This window comes from Schistocerca cancellata, chromosome 1 (genome assembly GCF_023864275.1).
Source record: "Schistocerca cancellata isolate TAMUIC-IGC-003103 chromosome 1, iqSchCanc2.1, whole genome shotgun sequence".
Classification (NCBI taxonomy): Eukaryota; Metazoa; Arthropoda; class Insecta; order Orthoptera; family Acrididae; genus Schistocerca; species Schistocerca cancellata.
The window spans coordinates 732,288,064-732,310,060 of NC_064626.1; the positions used below are offsets into that span (position 1 = coordinate 732,288,064).

Below are 21,997 nucleotides of genomic sequence, written 5' to 3' on the forward strand. Positions count from 1 at the left end.
GTGCAGTGACTGTTTCGATTATGCTATACGGAAGCGAACTGTGGACTACAAACTAACTACAAGATGACCATATAGAAGCATCATAAATGAGAGTTGTTACGACAACAGGAGAATGTTGAGAACTGTCCAGACTCACAATAAATCATAAAAAAAAAGAGAAGAGCATATATAAAGAGTGAGATGAAATAAGAGATTACACAACAAATTACAATGGGTAATTACGAAATTGAATGACAACAGAGTATCTCTGAAAGTTAAAAGCTATAAATCGAGGAAACAGGTAATCATGGATACACCGAGAAAGTCACGTCATTTCCGGGCATCAACGTATGAGTTAAGGTAATATAACTGCAGCGGTGGCTTAAAAGAAAAGTGCTTGTTTTTGATTCTGAGCACTTAATATGTCTCATTATTTCCTTTCTGTGTGTTATGCTGCAAGAGAAAGGGTACTATTTCTTCTTTATATTAACTGTTTAATGTAATCCTGTTGCAATTACTGCAATATCTGCCGAAGTTTAAGAGTTGTCTAGTGCCTAAAAGATGGAAACGTGTGGTTAAGTATTGCCTCTGTCACATCGACCGGCTGAGACACCTCAGCTGGTTGCTCAGAATAGAACAGCGGCCATCCCTGCGTCGATCCTATCACATGAGCTCGTCCGCACGATGTAAGCTACTTTCTCTTTATTACAGTAGGCCACTCTGATGCGGCGCTGTCCGAATTAGAACGTCCCTGTAAAAGAAATAACGACACCCGCTATGTTTAAGGGCAAACTACACTGTTCCATTGTGTAAAATATGCTACAACGCTACAAATGTTGGGGCTTTCGATGCAACAATGAGTGAAGCGCTGATTCAGCACACTGTTTTCGCCCATTAGGAAGTTTCTAAGGCACTGTTTGGCGTATCGCCGTAAATTAGCATATCTTAATTTTTCATCAAGCCTGTCGAGGAAAAAAGCTCTTAATTTTTCATCAAGCCTATCGAGGAAAAAAGCTGCACCGAGTGCCTATCGGTAAAAATACTATAATTGTTACACACCGTCATCCTCACGTTAACTAGACGGGTTACAACTCAACTTTTGAGAAATAGATACCGGTAGCGAAAATCATCGAAGTCAGCAACAAAGTAATTTGAATTTGGCTTCCGTTTTTTAATTTTAAAACAATGATATCGTCATGAAACCAATGACACTATATCTCGTTTGCACGAAGATAATTCAAAATCTCAAGTAATGATTAGGAGATAATACCTTTAACAGCATCTACGTTGTACTTGCTCCTTCGTTTAGGACTCATTACTGTGCTTAATCTTATGATAATTTGTAGATTTCCCAAAACTTCTGTCACTTTTTGGAGTATTTTGCGTGTTGTGACTCAATTATTGCACTGTACTCGAATCTTATTCAGTGGCTACAAGTGCATTACTTCTGGTAGAGTTTTGTTATTTAAAAGATACAGATGTTATAATAACAACTAGACTGACATTATTATTTTTAATATTGTGGCACAATTCAACTTCCAATTTGGGTTACATGACGACAAGTTATAGCACTAGTTGCATTTGTCGTGTTGGGGTTTATGGGCGCTCAACATCGAGGTCATCAGCGCCTGCATTTGTCGTGATTGGGTTATAGAAATCATGGTTTGTCGAGGGGAGGGGAAGACGATTCTCAGTATGCGTGCTCACGCCTCTTGTAATGCCAAGATCACAGTAGGGAAAGAGGAGTATCACGGCAGGCACTGGTGGGCCCTTCATTAGGTTCACACGCTCATCACGCCCACTGTTTACTGTGTTAGATCCACTTTAGTCATTCAGTCATCAGATGTACTCGACCACCACGCAGTAGTACCTTCATACAGCCTTACACGTTAGCGAAAATTTGTAGACCCTCTCACTGAGCCACAAGGTCATTCTTCAGTGGTACGATGACTGGCTGGAAGTGAGAGAAAACAATCTGTAGATGGTGAAGTCAACGACCTGCCCACCCTTTCAACTAATATTACGGGATAACGTATGTCAATATGACCATGGCTTCCTTCTTCGAATCGACGACTCGTTGGTGGTCATACTTTTCAGTGAAATGTTTCTATAAAATAGCCAGAAAACGACATAGATATAAGGGCAAAATCTGCTACTAAAATGGGGTCTCAGCTATGTTTCCTCAGAAATGGTGTCACTAGCTCGTGACAGCAACACTGGCCTTGAAAAATAATTTGGTATAGAAAAATACCTGCAACCGTTTTGTGTATTATCACTACCTGAAATTATGTTTAGAACTCGTAATGTTTACAAAACATTGCTGACGCTCACAACACGTGGGCGACGCTGCATACTGTTCAAATTCAAATTGCTCTGAGCACTATGGGACTTAACATCTATGGTCATCAGTCCCCTAGAACTTAGAACTACTTAAACCTAACTAACCTAAGGACAGCACACAACACCCAGCCATCACGAGGCAGAGAAAATCCCTGACCCCGCCGGGAATCGAACCCGGGAACCCGCGCGTGGGAAGCGAGAACGCTACCGCACGACCACGAGATGCGGGCTGCATACTGTTAATTTGTGTGTTCATAATGATTGAGAAGGTTGCAGCTACTAAAAGTCATGAGACCGCTTTGTAGATGGAAACTGAGAGTGGCGCGGTTTTTGTTACGCATACCTGTGGTGAGAGAAAGCGAGGCGAACACAAACGCTTGCAAGGTGCGTAGTAGAATTGTAAGAGACATTGAGTGGAAATTGATCCTTTTGCATTAATAAGCATCGCTAAGGTTAAAGGTTTCAGCGTTCTCACAAAAGTGTAGTTCCTTTCTCACACTGGCACCAAACGACGTGGAAAAGATGTAATACGCTCGAATACCAAAACGAATCGCTTACTGGAAGTGGGCTTCACTGGTTCAAATAAATGTCTTCAGGCGATGTTTCCTTACGTACGGCAAGGGTCTATTCCGTTCCTGGTTATCACCATACCCGCAGGAATATCGGAACTTCAAGTTCTCCAGTACATATACACTCAGGAGACAAAGTATCATAATCCACCCTGCACGGCCTTCGCTATCTGTCTTCTGTGTTGGAATAAGGGAAATGAAGTAGCGGACGCCACTTGTAAGGAAGCTTGAATAATCGATACTGACAGCGAGTCACAATGATTGCCTTCACGGTCTGACTCGTTGGTCCACAGGATGGTTATTCCGGGGTACGGTGAATGGTTGAAAGTGAGGGATAACAATCTGTAGATGGTGAAGTGAGTGGTCTGTCCATCCTTTGAACTTATCTTATGAGGTGAAGTACTTTAACGAGACCCATGGCTTTCTTCTCCGAAACGACGACCCAAAAGTGTATGTGTCGTTCACGCGACGTCACACCACATTTTCGTTTAACTAACTTTCTCTGGTGTTAGGAGAGTAGTTTACACTTGCACCAGAGAGTTTTCATCTATCACGGACAACGAAACAAAGAATGTTAAGCGCTTTGTACGTTTGAGTAATAATTCCTTCCCCCCTACCCCCACCGATAGCTCAATCCTTGGGGAGGAGTGCGTATTTTAGTCAGCAAGCAAGCCCTTTTTAACCACTCCAACTGGAAATATTTGGCATATTTTTAGTCTCTGCTTTAGTAAATATCTTTTCCCTTGTTTAATTTACTCTTTTTACTTCCGTCATACTTAAATAATTTCGTAATTCACTTCATTTTCTGATGACAGATATTTCTTGTAGTAAGGGAAGTAACGACCAAACTGTCGTGAGTCCAAACCAAACATCGCATGAGAGGCGCCGTGGTCAAAGACATGAACTCATATAAGGGAAGAGCGATTTTTAGATTCTCAAATTGCCATATAGTTAACAGTTTTCGGTGGTTTATTTAATTTAGTTCAGACAAAAGTCGCTATAGTCACTTGAAGTCCACCGCCGAGGTTCTTTCGCTTTCTTGTGCAAGATGAATTACTGCTTCCTCTCTAATCATCCTTTTTCACAACCCAAATGAAAACAACGCAGAGTATGACGAACGTACAACTTGGTGATACTGAAATACCGTCCCCGGTAACCTGACAGCCCAGTATTTAGACCAACATTCTCAACAATGCCATATTTATCACTCCTGTCTATTGTTTTACGGCCTACAGTTGCTACTATCGGCTCTCAGAGTTCACTTGATTGTGCCGTGTCCGTCCTAGATTTCTTCGGCGTGGTGTTTCTGGAACTCTTCCTATTCCGACGCCCCCACCTGTTGCTGTAAGCACTGGCGGGAGCGCGTGACGCACTGCGTTGCGAGATAGGAGTGCGGGCGCGAGTTGACGTAGCGCGGAGATCGGGCCGCGGCCGCGACGGTTCCCAGCTGTGCGCGGCGCGCCATTGGCGGAGCAGAGGGCTGAATCAGCTGGCCGCGAGCGCAGGCCGCGCTGCTCATTTGCGTCCCGCGTTCCGGCCGAGTCGCACGCCATGGAGGAGGAGGCCATGTGGAAGAACCTGTACGAGAAGCTGCAGGACGAGCAGCGCAGGAAGGCCGAGGAGAAGAAGGTGACGGAGCACGACATCAGGTGAGGCACCGCGCTGGCCCAGGTCCGCGTCCGCACTATTAATAGCGGCTCGCCGCACCGGACGCCGGTGCGGGTGTGGTCAGTAGCGGCGTGGCCGTCGCATTGTAAACATACGACTGATGCCGCCAGTTACCGACCTGAGCACGGTGATTGTTGCTCTGTCAAAAAGAGCTGCGTGTGACTGTTGTGTAGTGACTCATATTTGCTTTGTTGTGTGTCCTCAGTCAACTATGTGCTTACGACAACGTGTAGTGACAACCCAGTCGCATTTTATTAGAAGTCAGAGCTTCTCTCCGAATCTTAAGGCTGTTTCATTAATGCCAGTGGCCATTGGCACTATTCAGATGTGCATTTCAATCATACAATAATCAGTCCTTGTGAGACCGAACATAGATGTTTACATTCGTCGTCCACCACGTCATACGTAGCAGAATGCTCCGCTTTCGTCTTGCAGCCGGCCGCGGTGGTCTAGCGGTTCTGGCGCTGCAGTCCGGAACCGCGGGACTGCTACGGTCGCAGGTTCGAATCCTGCCTCGGGCATGGGTGTGTGTGATGTCCTTAGGTTAGTTAGGTTTAGGTAGTTCTAAGTTCTAGGGGACTTATGACCTAAGATGTTGAGTCCCATAGTGCTCAGAGCCATTTTTTTCGTCTTGCAGTTTGCTGACCAATAGTGCTGTTGTAACTCAGAGCCTTCGATATTTCGTAACAGAGAATTAAAATACACTATTTAACGTAACACGAACAATTACGTTCTTTGTCTACCGCCGCAGAAGACAGCGCATGTAATGATGTCTGCCATCATTTCTCGAGGAAGTTTAAATCATGCTTTCATATCGTGCATTCCATTAAGTGTGTAACAACGCGTTGGATAGATAGTTAAAGAAAATTTTTCAGTAACAGTTCTCGCTTTCGCTACCTCAAACGATATTTTCAATACATAGCCTTCGACGTGATATTTCGTTGACAAAACACTGTTCACTGGAGCCTTTGAAAAAAAACTACCTGCCCGGCAATTTAAATGAAATAAAACAAAATACTGCATTTAAAGTGGTACAGACGGTATGTAAAGTCACCAGATGCCTAAATTACCTTTAAATTTTTGCCAGTAGTTTCACAGATTTCTCGCCGGGATAATATATATATATATATATATTATATATATATAAGCCTCCCACCTTTTTGACTAGGAAATCAGAGATAGACGACGCCTCTGTTAGCGTACCCTGATGCTATTTGGACGAAAAAATGTCAGTTTTGTCCATTATTTTTTTATTGATATGCGGCATGATTTGTAGTGCGCAACGGATACCCGTGGAGAACTGACAAGTGAGAAGTGTAGTTTGTTTACTAGGTCCTTATATGTCTAATAGTAAAAATAGTATTTGTTTCCTAGCGGTTATCGTGCAATTCATGAGCTTGCAAGTTTTAGAAGTTCATAAAAGCTTGCAACCAATACAGGCAGCCAGGTAATACGAAGAACACAGGTATCCAACACGCATTACGTATTGACTGATACTCTCTGCCTTTCATGTGCCTCGGAGCATGTTGCATAGTCCGGTGTCAACAATGGCTAGAATGTATTCTGTGGCCTCTTTCTTGGTTAGTGCTTATTAAATACGAATGCCAGCTAACAGCACGCGAGCTACCTACAAATTCACACTACGGTGCGAACGAGGCTCGTGTGAGAGCAGTGCAGATATGGAGTTTATGTAAGGAGCGCCTAGTGCTATGAACGGCAGAGCAACGCCGCGTTTGGCAACGACGCAAACCGGCTGCCGCCTAGCTCCGCCACCGCTGCCAGGGGGCCACGGCGAGAGGCTGTCAAACTGAGCACCACGCGGCTGGGCCACTCTCAGCGCGCACGCCGATACATGAGAAGCGTCCAGTATTGTACTAAAGCCCACTACCATACACGCACCAATTTATCGGCCGGCCAGCCGACCGACCAATTTCGTGGCAACCCCTTCACACGTCCCGGCCAACTGCACTAAGCGTTTGCAGCGCCGCCCTGTTGTTTTGATTTGTTTTCTTGTGTTCATTGTGTTCATGTTCTACGAGGTCCCGTTCGTTTTACGCAGAAACAAAAACGGGAGTTTGTTTTGGCTGTTTTAGGGGTAACAAGGCCAAAAAAGCAGAAATATGTAGCCAAATAAGATGCTAATGCAAGCAAATAAATTCGCCCACGTTCTGTTACTTAAGCAGCTGGGATCCGATGACAGTGAAATTGCGTGCTTATGGAATATCGTCTCAGCTATGTCACAGTTATTATGTAACTGACGGAAAGTCATCGAGTAAAACAGAAGTGATTTCTTGGGTTCCCCAAGGTAGTGTTATAGGCCCTTTGCTGTTCTATATCTATATAAACGATTTGGGAGACAATCTGAGCAGCCGTCTTAGCTTGTTTGCAGATGACGCTGACGTTTATGACTAATAAAGTCATCAGAAGATAAAAACAAATTGCGAAACGATTTAGAAAAAATACCTGAATGGTGCGAAAATTGGCAGTTGACCCTAAATAACGAAAAGTGCGAGGTCATATACATGAGTGCTAAAAGGAATCCACTAAACTTCGGTTGCACTATAAATCAGTCAATTCAACTAAATACCTAGGAATTATAAATCATCATGATGTACAACGAGTTATTTACATTCATATTGCAAATTAATTTGTACAGCTATTTGTACTCTAAAAATCACCATATTATTATTTCTCCCGAAATGAAAACAAGATATACAGATTGAGTTAGCAATTTATTCCTACCACCTTTTACACATTTCAAACATAGAAAGTCTTCTACGGAATAGGAGTTGTCAAGGAGAAAGTTTTTCAATTTATTTTCAAATTTTACCATGCTGCCTGTTAGACATTTTATATTACTGGGTAAGAGGTCAAAATTTTTTGTTGTAGCGTTGTGCATCTCCTTCAGTCCTAAAGACAATCTAAATGTTGAGTAATGAATGTCATTTTTTCTTCTAGTATCGTAATAATGTACCTCATCGTTCCTTTTGAACTGTAGTAGATTATTTACAACAAACTTCAAATGGATCAAATGGCTCTGAGCACTATGGGACTTAACATCTGTGGTCATCAGTCCCCTAGAACTTAGAACTACCGAAACCTAACTAACCTAAGGACATCACACACATCCATGCCCGAGGCAGGATTCGAACCTGCGACCGTAGCAGCAGTGCGGTTCCAGACTGAAGCGCCTAGAATCGCACGGCCACACCGACCGGCCAGTGCCATTGTACCCCCACAATTATGAACTAAAATTATTCCTGAAACCTGCAATTTGAATTAAAGTTGATTGAGGAAATAACATCATGGCAAAAAAAAAATATAAAACAAAAAGACGTCCACGTAAACCTTATTCATTTATGTATGTAGCTTAAAAGATGACCTGTAAATTTAAGAAACTCATTTTAAATCCGAAGAAGAAAGGCTACACAAGGGGCTCATCTTTCAATAAATACAGCAATAGACACATAAGAAATGAAACATTAGCTACTGTTTGCTCTTCATAGCAGAGAGCCTGCGTATGAGCTGGAGTTTTTTTTTAACAGTTATGACAATGAAGTAAGTATATTTCATGGATTAACGGCCATTAAATGTCAATATTTCTATTTTTAGATTTCATTTCAGATAAGCATCGGAAATAAAATTTAAAAACAGAAATATAGAAAGTCGGCGGACTTGTATTCTTTCTGCGTGCAGCATGAAACAGTCATGGATATGTTACAAAAATGAAAAAGTGCTTTATTTCTTACATCTACATCGCTACACTCCTCGTACAACATGCCACACGAACGTCTGCAGTCTGCAGTCTTCAGATTTAACCACAAACTCTGTACTTGTAAACTTTGTCCGCCTCTTACCCTGTCATGAGCATTAGAACAGCAGCAGCGCCAAAAGACGAAGTTATGTCGGGTTGTTAGGCACGTGAGCGCCACACACATCAGACAAACGGTCGGTAGGTAGAATAGGGGGCCATTAAAGAAGGACTCACTGGAACAAGTTTGAAAAAGGATATGTAATTGATACCTTCTCCTTGATTTAAAACGGAAAATGTGTGTAAACTTAATTTTCATGGGCTTACAAATATTTCAATAACACAACTTCAGAACAATGTCATTGTTTCCCTGACAAGGCGCTGGTGCAAGTGATTTTCCGTTATCCTCCTCAAACGAAGGGTCAGTTTCTATTCTTGCTCTAAAGTAAGGATCTAGGTTTCCACTTGAGTCAGGAAGGGGAGTTATTTCTTTCTGCACGTGATAAAATAGTTGTCAGTTTGAACCAAGAAGCACGAACAGAAAAATAACACAAATATGTAATTTGCTAAATTATTATTGACAAATGGCTACGGTATCTTTAAACTGAACAAACACAACTCACCCATATAAATTCGTAGGCTTCCGGTGGCGATCTATTTATTTATTTGTTGAGATAACGCAGCAGTACACCCAGAAAGATTTTTGAGACAGCTCATCCAGTTTTTTTCTGTTACAAATTATCGATTAACAAGAAAAAATAATCAGTGTAAAAAGTTTAAAATGTTGGTCGTCCATATTTATGAAAACTTACAATCGAAGAATCGTGTATTAGGTCAGCTACCTATGCCATAGGAATAAGATAATGGGTTCATATGTGTAAGTAAGTTGAAGTTTTCGTATGTTTCCATTTATTCGTGCCCTACAGTATATTATCTTCCCTCAAACAGAAAGTATTTATTGCGCTAACTAACTTCGTGTAAATCCACTAAAGAACGTAGTGTAAATCATTCTTGAGGTTCACAGACGAGTATCGTACAGCTTTTAAACAGTTTGGATAACTACAGCTAGCAGTACGCTTATTCATTGATAAGGTTTGTCTGCAACAATCCATTTGGGCTTGAAAGTAAAAAAAGATATTTAAGAACCCATCAACATATCTTCTTCACAAGCCACCCTACAGTATAACACTATCATCCGCCTTCCGTTTCCACTTACTTTCCCTAATGGTGAGTGAAAAGAACGACTCTCGGTAAGCCTTTCATGAGTTGGAATTTCATTTACTCGTCGTGATTTTGTAAGATAAGTGAAGGATGAAGTAATATGTTTCTTGACTCTTCTCGGGATGTGCATTCGCGAAATTTTATGAGTAAACCTCTGTGACGCGAGACGCCTGTCTCGCAGCGCCTGCCATTGCACTGGCTGGCCATCCCCGCCACGCTCTCGCGGTTGCTACAGATACTGATGACGTAACGCACCGCTCATTCTTGGATCTCATCTACAAATCTTACCTGGTAAGAGTCTCAGACTACGAGCAATGTTTTTGAATTGGCCCTACGCGGACATTTTAAGCCGCCGTATCCACCGGTGAATTCCATTTTCATGGAAGTGTTTCTATGACTTCGAAGTATCCGAAGGAAAAATGATTAGATTTGTCTTCTAAGAAGCCTGTACACAGTAATGAATGAAAAATACAACAATCCTTTCGCAAAAAAGATAGAACCATTATGGTTTAAGTGTCCCTTTGCGATCTCACAAACTCCACACGAAAACAAAATGTTTGAGAAACAGCAGTAGCGTTTTCGAAAGCATAATTATTTTCCCTTTGACGACTCCTTCCTTGCCACAGAGATATTATTTCCTAGAAATAAGAAGCTAAGAACAAAGCGATATATACTAGTTATGTTCAGTTGACAGATTCGGTATCATAATGTTTGCTTGCCATTTGGCGACGGCCTCCCATCGGGTAGACCGTTCGCCTGGTGCAAGTCTTTCGAGTTGACGCCACTGCAGCGAACTGCGTGTCGATGGGGATGAAATGATAAGTACAACACAACACCCAGTCCCTGAGCGAAGAAAATCTGCGATCCAGCCGGGAATCGAAGCCGTGCCTCTTTGCACAGCATTCGGCCGCGCTGACCACTCAGTTACCAGGGGCGGACATCATAATGTTTACGTCAATCTACTTGAACCGAACCGAACTGAACCTGATGTGCCAGATGTATAAATTCCCCTTGTAAATGTGTCCGTTGAGTGTTTGTCTTATTCTACATAAATTAAGAGAGACGAAAAGATGGACATTCCAGACTAATGCTTTAAGGAAATATTTACTAACACAAATTTTTCAACGTAACTTCTTTCCCAGAAAGGTTTCTCTTGCTTTTATTCGTCGGCATTTTATTTCTCTTTAAACCCTCTGTCGTCATTTTTCTTTGCTGCCCAAATAGCAAAACTCGCCTACTACTTTTACTGCCTCATTCTCTAATATAATTGTCTCAGCGCCACCTGAGATAACTATATTCTGTTCTACTCGTACATTGTTTTCTTAATGCTCTTTCTGTAACGTATTTTCGAAACATTATCGTATGCATTCCGTTCAGTCGACCTTAAAAGTCCTTTCTGTTTCTAGCAGGACGACAATGTCATCGGTAAACACACAAGATTTTTTCCTCCCTTAACATTACTTCTTTTTCCAAATTTCTCCATGGTGTCCTTCACTGCTCGTTCACTATACAGGTAAAGTAACGCCGGAGAAAGGCGGCACTTTTGGCTCACTCCTTTTTTAATTACTGCTTTCTTCTCATGTCCTTTGACTCTTAACTGTAATCTAGTGTCTGTACAAATTGTAGATAACGTTTATCGCTGACAACTTAAGAATTTCGAAATGTGTATTCCAGACAATACTGAGAAAAGCTGTGCCCAAATATGTAAATGTAGATATCTATTTCTTCAGTCTTACAAGTCGTAGGCCACTGTTGCCTCACGTGCAGCTCACATTTCTCCGGAACCCAAACTGTACTTCCTACAGGTCAGCTTCTGACAAGCGTCTCATTCTTCTGTAAATAATTCATGTTATTACTTTGCTATAATGACTCGTTAAAACATTTTTTTTATAGTTCTCATCACGTGTATGTCTCCGTAAACGCCTATGTCATGCCACAAGGACAGGCCCACGGACGTGGAGCGGTACTGTTTTGAAATATAATGGGGTAAAAATGGAAGGGAGAAGCTTTGTGCCATCTCAAAATATGTAAAATTTGTCGATGCAATATTTTATATTACAGCGACTAAAAATAGTTCATGAAGAATAATTACGTGCTTGATGGAACTGACAATTTGTCGTTAGAAAATCTGTTTGACGAGCTGAGAAGCTCTGCTCCAGCTTTGGGTTTAGAGTCGCTATCAAGCACGGCAACAGACATCGACGAATATTAAGAGATCCTGCTAGGATGATAACACATGATTACGGCCATACGAAAAAGTGAGAGAGATGCTCAGAAAACTTAATAGGCCTCATTGGAAAGACGGTGACGTTGTTCTTGTGACACGTCTCAGGGGTCAGTTTAGATAGTTGGTATTACAGGAAGGCTCCTTTAAAAAACATCACATGCTTCGCTCAGGGATCTTGAGAGCAAGATAAGAGAGTGGCACGTACCCAGTCACTTGTCCTTCGCTCAGTACACAGAAAGGAGTGGGCCAGAAAACTCCGTTATTCATTGTATTGTGGTTTGCGGAGTGTATACGTAGATGTAAAATAATTAATGGTTATTAAGATTGGAGAAAGAGGCACACAGAAATCAGTCGCAATCCCGTTAGTTTTTCTAGATTTCCAAGTATAATAAGCACTAATGAGTTTGCGAATGACTGCTGTGTCTCTCCTTCCTTTCAATACACGGTTGCTGTGGACAATGGTTCCTGTTGGAATCAAAGTTGGTTATTAAGATTTATACATCTTTACCTAAATCGTTATTTTCGAAAGAGGGCTACTAAAGTATTTATCGACACTGTCGACTTCAGTTTCTTCTTATCCTATTATAATACAGGGGGACTGTAAATGGTTCATTTGTTTTCAGAGTTCTCTGTTTTCTTAAGTATTCTACACCTACATCTGTGTGATGGCTCTGCTATTCACAATAAAGTGCTTGTCACAGGGTTCAGTGAATCACCTTCAAGCTGTCTCTCTACCGTTCCACTCTCGAAGGGCGTGCGGGGAAAATGAGCACTTAAATTTTTCTGTGCGAGCCCCGATTTCTCTTATTTTTTAGTGATTATCATTTCTCCCTCTGTAGGTGGGTGCCAACAGAATGTTTTCGCAATCGGACCAGAAAACTGGCGATTTAAATTTCCTGAGAAGATCCCGTCGCAACGAAAAACGCTTTTGCTTTAATGATTGCCACTTCAATTCACGAAACATGTTTGTGGCACTATCCGCCCTATTTCGCAATAATACAAAACGAGCTGCCCTTCTTTGTACTGTTTCGATGTCATCCGTCAGTCCCACTTGAAGCGGATCCCACACCGCATAGCAATACTCCAGAATAGGGCGGACAAGAGTGGTGTAAGCAGTCTCTTTAGTAGACCTGTTGAACCTTCTAAGTGTTCTGCCAATGAATCGCAGTCTTTGGTTCGCTCTACCCACAACATTATCTACGTGACAGTTCCAATTTAGGTCATTTGTAATTGCAGTCCCTGAGTATTTAGTTGAATTTACAGCCTTTAGGTTTGCGTGACTTATCGCGTAATCGAAGTTTAGAGGATTTCTTTTCGTACTCATGTGAATAACTTCACCCTTTTCTTTATTCAGGGTCAACTGCCACTTTTCACACCCTACAGATACCTTATCTAAATCATTTTGCAATTCGTTTTGGTCATGTGATGACTTATAAGAAAGTAAATGACAGCATCACCTCCAAACAATCTAAGACGGTTACTCAGATTGTCTCCTATGTCGTTAATATAGATCAGGAACAATAGAGGGCCTATAATACTTCCTTGGGGAACGCCGGACATTACTTCTGTTTTACTCGATGACTTTCCGTCTATTACTACGAACTGTGACCTTTCTGACAGGAAATAACGAATCCAGTCGCACAACTGAGGCGATATTCCATAGACACGCAGTTTAGTTAGAAGACGCTTGTGAGGAACGGTGTCGAAAGCCTTCTGAAACTCTAAAAATTTTGAATCAATTTGTCATCCCCTGTCGATAGCACTCATTACTTCGTGAGTGTAAAGAGCTAATCGTGTTTCACAAGAACGATATTTTCTGAATCCGTGCAGACTATGTGTCAATAAGTCGTATTCTTTATTAAATTATTTAAGCTGCTCTGCTACTCCGAGGATATCTGCTTCTATGTTTCTCATCCTGGCAGTTGTTCTTGATTGGAATTCAGGAATATTTACTTCGTCTTCTTTGGTGAAGGAGCTTCGGAAAACCGTGTTTAATAACACTGCTTTAGTGGCACTATCATCAGTGACTTCACCATCGCGCATTGAAGGTATTGATTGCGTCTTGCCACTGGCGTGCTTTATGTATGACTAGAATCTCTTTGGGTTTTCTGCCAAATTCCGAGACAGAGTTTCATTGTGGAAATTATTAAAAGCCTCTCGCACTGAAGTATGCGCTATATTTCGAATTTCTGTAAAACTTTGCCAATCTTGGGCATTCTGCTTGCGTTCAAATTTGACAAGAGTTACGTGCACAAATATGATTGAAGCAGAAATAGAACCTTAAAATACCCAGTTAGTATTTTTCGCTCTATAAATGTTCTGTGAATGGCCCTCTGGCTACACGACACACGTCCAAGTTGTCGTTAAGTCCGCTCCATGCCTGTCAGCAGTCATCACTGCAGCATTGATGTGCTCTCTGAACTGTTTCTGTTCATGGCACTGGGGGTATGTGATCACAGTCCTTAATGCATCCCCAATGAAAATAGTCAGAAGGCGACATGGGACCCAATATTAACGTAAGTCCAATCCAGCGGTACGGAATTTCGTCGTTTGGGCAGCGCCGAACATCGATGCTTCAATGAACGGTTACCCAGTCTTGCTGGGGTGTGAGATTCTCTAGATCAGCAGCCAGTTGTGGAAACAACCACAATTGCAATATACGACGGTTAGAGGCACCCTCACAGTCTTCCCCCAGAAGAAAAGCGGCTCATACAGCTTCGTTTGTGACATTACACAGAAAACACTAAGCTTTGGTTAATCTCCCACGAGGATATTCGTTGTCCCCACACTCCCCACTCTCACATTGTGGCGATTAACCTTTCCACATAAATGGAAGGCTGCTTCGCCCTAAATCGAAGGCGCCGTCCATTATCTTCCTGTTTCCTTGCTGCACGGACTGCCGTCGCTAAATCTTCCACACAGTTTGCTGTGGTATTGCAAGTTTCGCGGTTTGCACGTATCATTGATTTCTGACTGCGCACGAATCTTTCCCTCGCCATTTCCGCTGTTGCACCGGGCACATTTTAATTTCTTGTCTTTCAAAAGGTGGCCATACAGTCACCTCGACACTCGAAATGCTATACTAAAATTTGTTTTCACAATTAATAGTGGACATTAGTCTAAGTCGTACTTCTGTACGAAGTTACATAGGCTTAACAAAGGACACATACCGGCATAAAACAAACTTTACACCCACAGCATACTAAAACGAGTAAAATCTCGTGGTCCACCAGTACTCTAAAGAGACAACCACTGTCCCTAAAGTGTCGCTACCAACGCTCAGTACTCCGTTTTCATGGCGGTTCTTTCCCATAATTACTTCTGAAAGCACACAGCCATGTTGTAACAGATACACATCACGCATGTTCCAACACACGATAACTCTTTCTTGCTTTGTCGCCATTTCGTCAAGGCACTGCATTCGGAAAACCAGGTGGTGGGCACAAAGCGAACTCGGTGAGTTTGCTATTCTATTAATGCATCAGTCATATTTGCATATGTAATACGTAGGAAAATATAGCACTTTGAAAACAAATGAATCATTTTAGTAGCCCTGTATTATGGCTGTATTATCTTAACCTTACATTATACGGAAAACTAGCCGATCGAGTACAAAAAATAGAAAAAGATATACTCCTTCCTTTGTCTTTTTTGCTGTTTTACAATAGTTCTGTGATCCACGAAACTTTGAGCATTACCCACTTGCTATCGACGTACACCATTTTTCTTTTCCTTTTTTTTCCTACACACACTTCGACCATCAGTCGTTCGAGGGAATTGGAAACTTCTTGTCTGCACCCCGCACTATGGTCCTGGACGATGTGTGACATGTGCCTAACATTTAAGGGTACTAATATACACAGTCAGCCTGGAGAATGTTTCTCTCAGACAGGACCAATGGAGCGTATAAGTGCATCATGAACAGTGTTACATGTAATGAGGCAATCCGGAAAGCTTAGGAACCTAACCTAGGACATCGTTACACTGTCTTCATCAGGATCTGTCCACCGACTACTCTCCCATTTGTGAAGAGTCTGTTGAGAAAAATTCCAACCCCATTTGTTCTGAACTGGCAGCAAACAGGTCTAGAACTATGATATAATCGCAATGTATGCGTGCAGTCATGATATTTAAATGCGTTAATTCATAGTGGTTTGGCAGACCTGGGAAAGAAATATATCTGGTTTGAGGTAGAACTGTAAGAGCAGTTAGAACGCCTGTAAATATGACAATGTGTGTATTTAAGGAAAGAGATAGTATATGCTCTCTCTCTCTCTCTCTCTCTCTCTCTCTCTCTCTCTCTCTCTCTCTCGTGAGTGCATCACAATCTACTCGCTCGCGTCACATTGACACAACATAGTAATTATGCTACAGTATTCCTCTGTTATCGCCTAACAAGATAACAAACGATGAGATTGTACTTCAAACGACTCATGCAGCGACTAAGCTCACTACTGCTCCTCAGTTTTAAAAAACCTTTCATTTGCGCAGCTGTTCAAGTCACATTTTTCTTGGAAGAGTGCAAATTTCAGGAGAGGGAAGTACTGCAATTTACCGTGTGATACAGGAAGCGACTAAGAAAGGAGAGCAGAGCTAAATTTCTGTTGCAGTGCCAGAAATGGTGTTCCGCCCATTGTTCTTGAATACCGCGTAGCGAGTCTTCTTTCGCCACTAACAGCAACTTCGAGGAGGCTCCTTATCTTTATGACTTTACTTGCCTTTTATGATGTCATCCACCAGTTTGCTGAGTGTCACTGGTATTCTAAGGTTCTCAGTCCTGCCGTTTGCATTTCCTTTTGTCTATAAAGGTCAGTATTTACATTTAAATCTTTGATCTCTTCGTCAGCAGTGTCTATACGTAAAGTACACGAAAAAAGGTCACATTAATTAAAGTAGTAGTATATAGTAGATAAGATTCACCAATGTCCAAAATAAACTGTTACTGGTATGGATATACCGTATGATGATTGAAAGGAATGAGATTGGAACTGAGATTCTGTCACCCTCAGCTACATTCCCGTTTCCAGAAAATCCCTTAAACGTAATATCAGGATGTTTCTTGGGAGACAGAACTGATACCCACCCTGATACTTAGCAGATGCAACAGTCATCTGCTTGTGTTACTGACATTTCTGGTAGGACATTTGCCAGTTAACAAAAAAAAAAAAAAATAATCAAAATTGCGTCTTCAGTAGCGTGTGATACTCCGGAAAGTCAGGGACATATTCGACATGCTTTTGCCGGCCAGTAAATAATGAAGTCGACCAAAATTTGATTGTTTTTGAACGTTGCGGTATTACCATATCTGAAGAGCTGTCAAGAAGACTGCAACAAATAAATGTAAATTTTGTGCCAAAATTCTGAAGTATTCTTAGATGTTTTGTATAAGCGGCTATGTTTTCTCATGTATAGCACGATGCTAGACACGGAAAAAAGTAACTGATGCAGTATTTATTATTTAAATCACTATTGACACAGTTGCAGTCTTTCGAAAAAGATCATTTATAATGGATGAAGCTATGTTATCACGAGATGGCTTCAACTTCATGCTAGGATTGTAGGAAAAAATGCCTTGTTGCTCTTCCCCCACCCATCCTGCCCAAGTATATCAAAGCTCCGACAATAATGAGTCCCATCTCAGAAAGACTTTAAGCTCACTTCTTCGAATCTGATGGGACCTAATTATTGTCTTTGCAGACCACTTAATTTCTACAGTAGAGGACTGTTCCCACGTATGTTTCTGACATAACGAAATCATCGAATTACAGGGATATGTTCAAGAACGTAAGAAATCAAAGTCGTTTTTTTCCTCTTAGGATGGCTCTATAAGAGAATACAGTGACAATCAATTCCTTGAAATTACTCCACCCCATTGCTCATCGTTTACTGTTGAAACTGGAAACAATGAAGGCACGGATCTGTAAATCCATTGAGCTGCTAAATATTTAGTAAGAGAGGACGCTATTATTTTATTTGGGACACGAAGAAATTCTGCAGTAATGTTGAGAAAACATTAAAAATTCCGATTTTTATGTTACACGTGACGGAAAATAACGGAAGTGTTCGGTAGCACATAGGATACCCGAAAACAGTGTCCGATGAAAAAACTAAGAATTTTCGTTAGTAATATGCTATGATTCAAATCGCAGGTGCCTCTGGTCTCAAGAAAGCGAACAGAATCGGCACTATTACGCCACGTGAAACTAAAGTATATTAGAAATAAATAATTTTTTCGTAACGATATGATGATGAAGAGCATCATTTCCTCAAGCGATCGTTCTTTCTGTTATATGATTTATGATATAATATTGTGACAGTCGATATCCTTACATCCTTTGAAATTATGTTTAATGACTTCGTCACTTTGCTGCTGCTTGAGTCAGTCATGTACTCGGTACTCTTGAATTATTCCATTTATACATTCGTTTCTCCGGCGCAGAATTTAGTTAGAGCAACGACAGCACAACCATTGACAGAAGATAACAGACCCGTTAAATGACATGTGAGCATTGGTTTGTATTTCACGTTAGATAGCTACGGCTTATCGGTGCACGTTTATGCAAATGGCACAACTGCGCTGTCTGTGCGTGTGAATGCAGGCACCAGCAGCTACACAGAGATAGAAAGCCCACGGCCGGAAACTCATTACACAATGGGCCACTAGAGTTCCCTAGCGCAGTGAGAGCCGCGTCACTGATTCTCCACACCGGATGAATGAGAGAAAGAGCGCAACGTCTCGTTTCCTGCTGCTGCCACTATACTTGTGTCGAGATGTAGTGCCAAAAAACACCCCAACATTTTATTAGCGTTAAGAGCTTGTAACTAACTTCTGTGACAGCCGCACCATTAGTCTGTGAAAAGGAAAGAGATTTAAAATTACACCTTACAGATGGCAATGAATCACACAGCTAAGCGCCACTTTGCATTGTTTATGAGAAATGCCACCGTCACAGGAGTGACCGCTGCTGTAGCGTGATTTATATTCAGAGCTAGTCCTGCTGCTAATGCTGCTCTCCTATGTTCATGACGTTGTTAAGGTCTCCATTTCCATTTAAACCACCTTCAGAATCGCTTCCACTCTACAGTCTGGTATTGTCTGAAGAGTGCACTTCTAGTACGATACGATAAAGAAAGAGGGCAGGTCATAGGAGCATTAATGTAAACACAATAGAAGAACACTAGGACGATACTGCAAATTTAAGGAGTTCCTCTTGTGGTGCTGTAAAACAGAGTAAGCTGCTCTTGATATATACAGAGGAACCGGGCACTATCGTTTGTAGAGTCGCATCCAAGATGAAGAGAAAAAAGGTAAAAGTCACTATTGACTTTTAGATAGTTATTGCTGGGAGGAAAACTGAAGAAATTTTAAAACGGATCCGAGAAATGCAGAAATGAACATCATCGACGTTATTCAAGTAGCATTCAGAAATACAAGATATTTCTGTGAAGGTACAATGCTCATAGCATGATGTAAAAGGGCAAATTGTCAAATTAAAACAACTAAGTCTAATATGGAGACGACTGAGTTAAAGATTATAGCTAAATGAAGATAACTCTATGCGTCATCTTTCATACAGGCATGACATCGTCAATATCTGTTGTACCTTCAAACAAACCATACGTTTTTCAAACAGTATCACGAGCAGCGATAATTCTTGCCAGGAATTCCCTTATTTCTCAGCGCATGACTCGTACGACCTTTTACATGACCCCACAAGAAAAATCAACTTCTGTAAGATCAGGTGAAAGAGCTGGTCACGAAATACGACCTGCAATCACTATTCACCTTTCATGGGACGGCTGACGAAACAAGATTTGCAAAATAAGCTAGAGCCCCATCGTGTTTAACCACGTATGTGCACAAATATGAAGTAGGATGTCTTCAATGGTGTACTTATGTAAGAGATAGCAAATACGGACCTGTTAACTAAGTTTTGATTATATTCACCCACAAGTTTGTTGCAAAATCTCTGTCCGTGGCTCTTCACAACTGTAGCATATAGATTCCCTACGTTGGACTGCATTCAGTATTTGAAACAGGCTTTATCCAAGAGACGTATATAAGCGTAGAAATGAGATTCGACCATACAGCACTGCAGCACCGATGATTCAAAACGACGCAAGGTCCTAAGTCAGCAGGAATTAAAACGGTAGGCGTGTGGTAACTCTTCACATATCACTTCCCCCAGAGAGCTGTACTTCAACCGTTGCAACAACCTTGGGTAAATGGTGTGCGTTAGCTATCTCCTACGTGGATACTTGGCACAGTAAAATGTGTCGGCTTCCCTAGAGTTTCCATCTCTTTGTGTGTAAAAGAAGCTCTTGTTCGTTTGTAAATATGTTCAATGCCATTTCACTAGGCATTATCGGCAGTACAGCTTCAGCGCCTGACATGCGTTGCCTGTGTGCGTTAGTATAGTTTCCTGTCACCAACCACTCATGATGTGCGCTTGTTTGTTGGTTGCGTTTCCATACTCGAAAATCTTGGAAGTTACGTACTTAATAAAATAAACGATTACGTCTTGCCGACCGCGGTGGCCGAGCGGTTCTAGGCGCTTCAGTCTGGAACCGCGCGACTGCTACGGTCGCAGGTTCGAATCCTACCTCGGGCATGGATGTGTGTGATGTCCTTAGGTTAATTTGGTTTTAGTAGTTCTAATTTCTAGGGGACTGATGACCTCAGATGTTAAGTTCCATAGTGCTCAGAGCCATTAGCATCATTTTTTATTACGTCTTACAAACAACGATTAGGGGATGACTGTAGTTCCTTAAAAGAGATTTCCCACAATCTATTTGGCTTCTTGACGTTAGACTCGCCGAACCCTGGTACGGCAACGACTCTCTAAAGCTGATACATTATCCCTGGTCTATCAGGCATGAAAGTTTGCTCTATCAGCAAGGAAACATTTCGTACGTACCCATCTTCACTATATGCGACGTTCAGAATTTTGGAGAAAATTCGTTATTTCTGTATATTCTGTGAAGATCGTTTGAGGAGGACGAAAACTAATTTGGCCAGCCTGATCAAAAGAGTAAACTAAAACGGTTCGAAGCAAGAGAGGTACATTTGTTAATCAGACTGAACGGCGCGATTTAACTTTGATGGCTTCCTGTGAAGTTGCTTCTAACGTCAGTCTTTCTTACAAGCTGCGACGTGTTGTAGGCATAACCCATGTTTTGTGCGTAGTTGCTTCAATTAACGAATCAGAGAATGAAAATCATAGAAAAGCTCGAACAATCATGTCAGGAATAGATGACGTTTAAGTGGTGAACCCCATGTTAATCTGTGATTGCGCACTTCTTAAATACAAAGGCTTCTTTCCGGCCCTTGGCGCATAAATAGCCCAAGTTCCACTGGGTGTGTTCTATCCGTCGTAAGCCCTGTGGATTGCGCCCCATTGTAGCGCGTTTACTTCTGACTCAGCTTCTATGAGCAAAGACTTTCTTATCACTGTTTACGAGGAACGGCTTCTGATATGAGTCGTAGACTCATGTGGAAATTCTCGCTGAGACCGTTCTGCGCAAATACGAGCACCTAGAGTTAGTCATCTAAAGTCGGAGACCGTACTAAGATTAGTGCTACTTCACCGTAGAATCATCTTGGTAGTGTGGTAACTCCGGCAGAATTGTCATCTGGCTCTGAATAATGGCGTTTAGAAACTGGAAATACCAATCTCAAAAGTTCACATAATTTGTATTAAACTAGTCGTAAGTATGTTTCCGGCAATGGAAAGCTTACCGGCTGGTGTAAAAAGGAAATCTATAAAACTCACGCCCGGTACTCACAGCCTTACTTCTGCCAGTACCTCGTCTCCTACCTTCCAAACTTTACAGAAGCTCTCCTGCGAACCTTGCAGAACTAGCACTCCTGAAAGAAAGGATATTGCGGAGACATGGCTTAGCCACAGCCTGGGGGATGTTTCCAGAATGAGATTTTCACTCTGCAGCGGAGTGTGCGCTGATATGAAACTTCCTGGCAGATTAAAACTGTGTGCCTGACCGAGACTCGAACTCGGGACCTTTGCCTTTCGCGGGCAAGTGCTCTACCATCTGAGCTACCGAAGCACGACTCACGCCCGGTACTCACAGCCTCACTTCTGCCAGTACCTCGTCTCCTACCTTCCAAACTTTACAGAAGCTCTCCTGCGAACCTTGCAGAACTAGCACTCCTGAAAGAAAGGATATTGCGGAGACATGGCTTAGCCACAGCCTGGGGGATGTTTCCAGAATGAGATTTTCACT

The 21,997-nt window shown here is 41.8% G+C and overlaps 1 protein-coding gene across 4 annotated transcripts in view; it reads left to right on the forward strand.

Moving 5' to 3' along the window:
- The window catches only part of LOC126185297 (protein unc-13 homolog 4B), a 509,766-nt gene that overhangs the window by 360,695 nt on the left and 127,074 nt on the right, over window positions 1-21,997 (forward strand). Inside the window, exon 1 of one of the 4 annotated variants that reach the window (XM_049928121.1) lies at window positions 4,302-4,537. The exons of the other annotated variants lie outside the window; for them this stretch is intronic. Coding sequence (XP_049784078.1) covers window positions 4,440-4,537 — 98 coding nt within the window. The 5' untranslated portion in view covers window positions 4,302-4,439. Of the gene's footprint in view, window positions 1-4,301; window positions 4,538-21,997 lie in introns of those variants that run through there. 4 annotated transcript variants of the gene reach the window in all.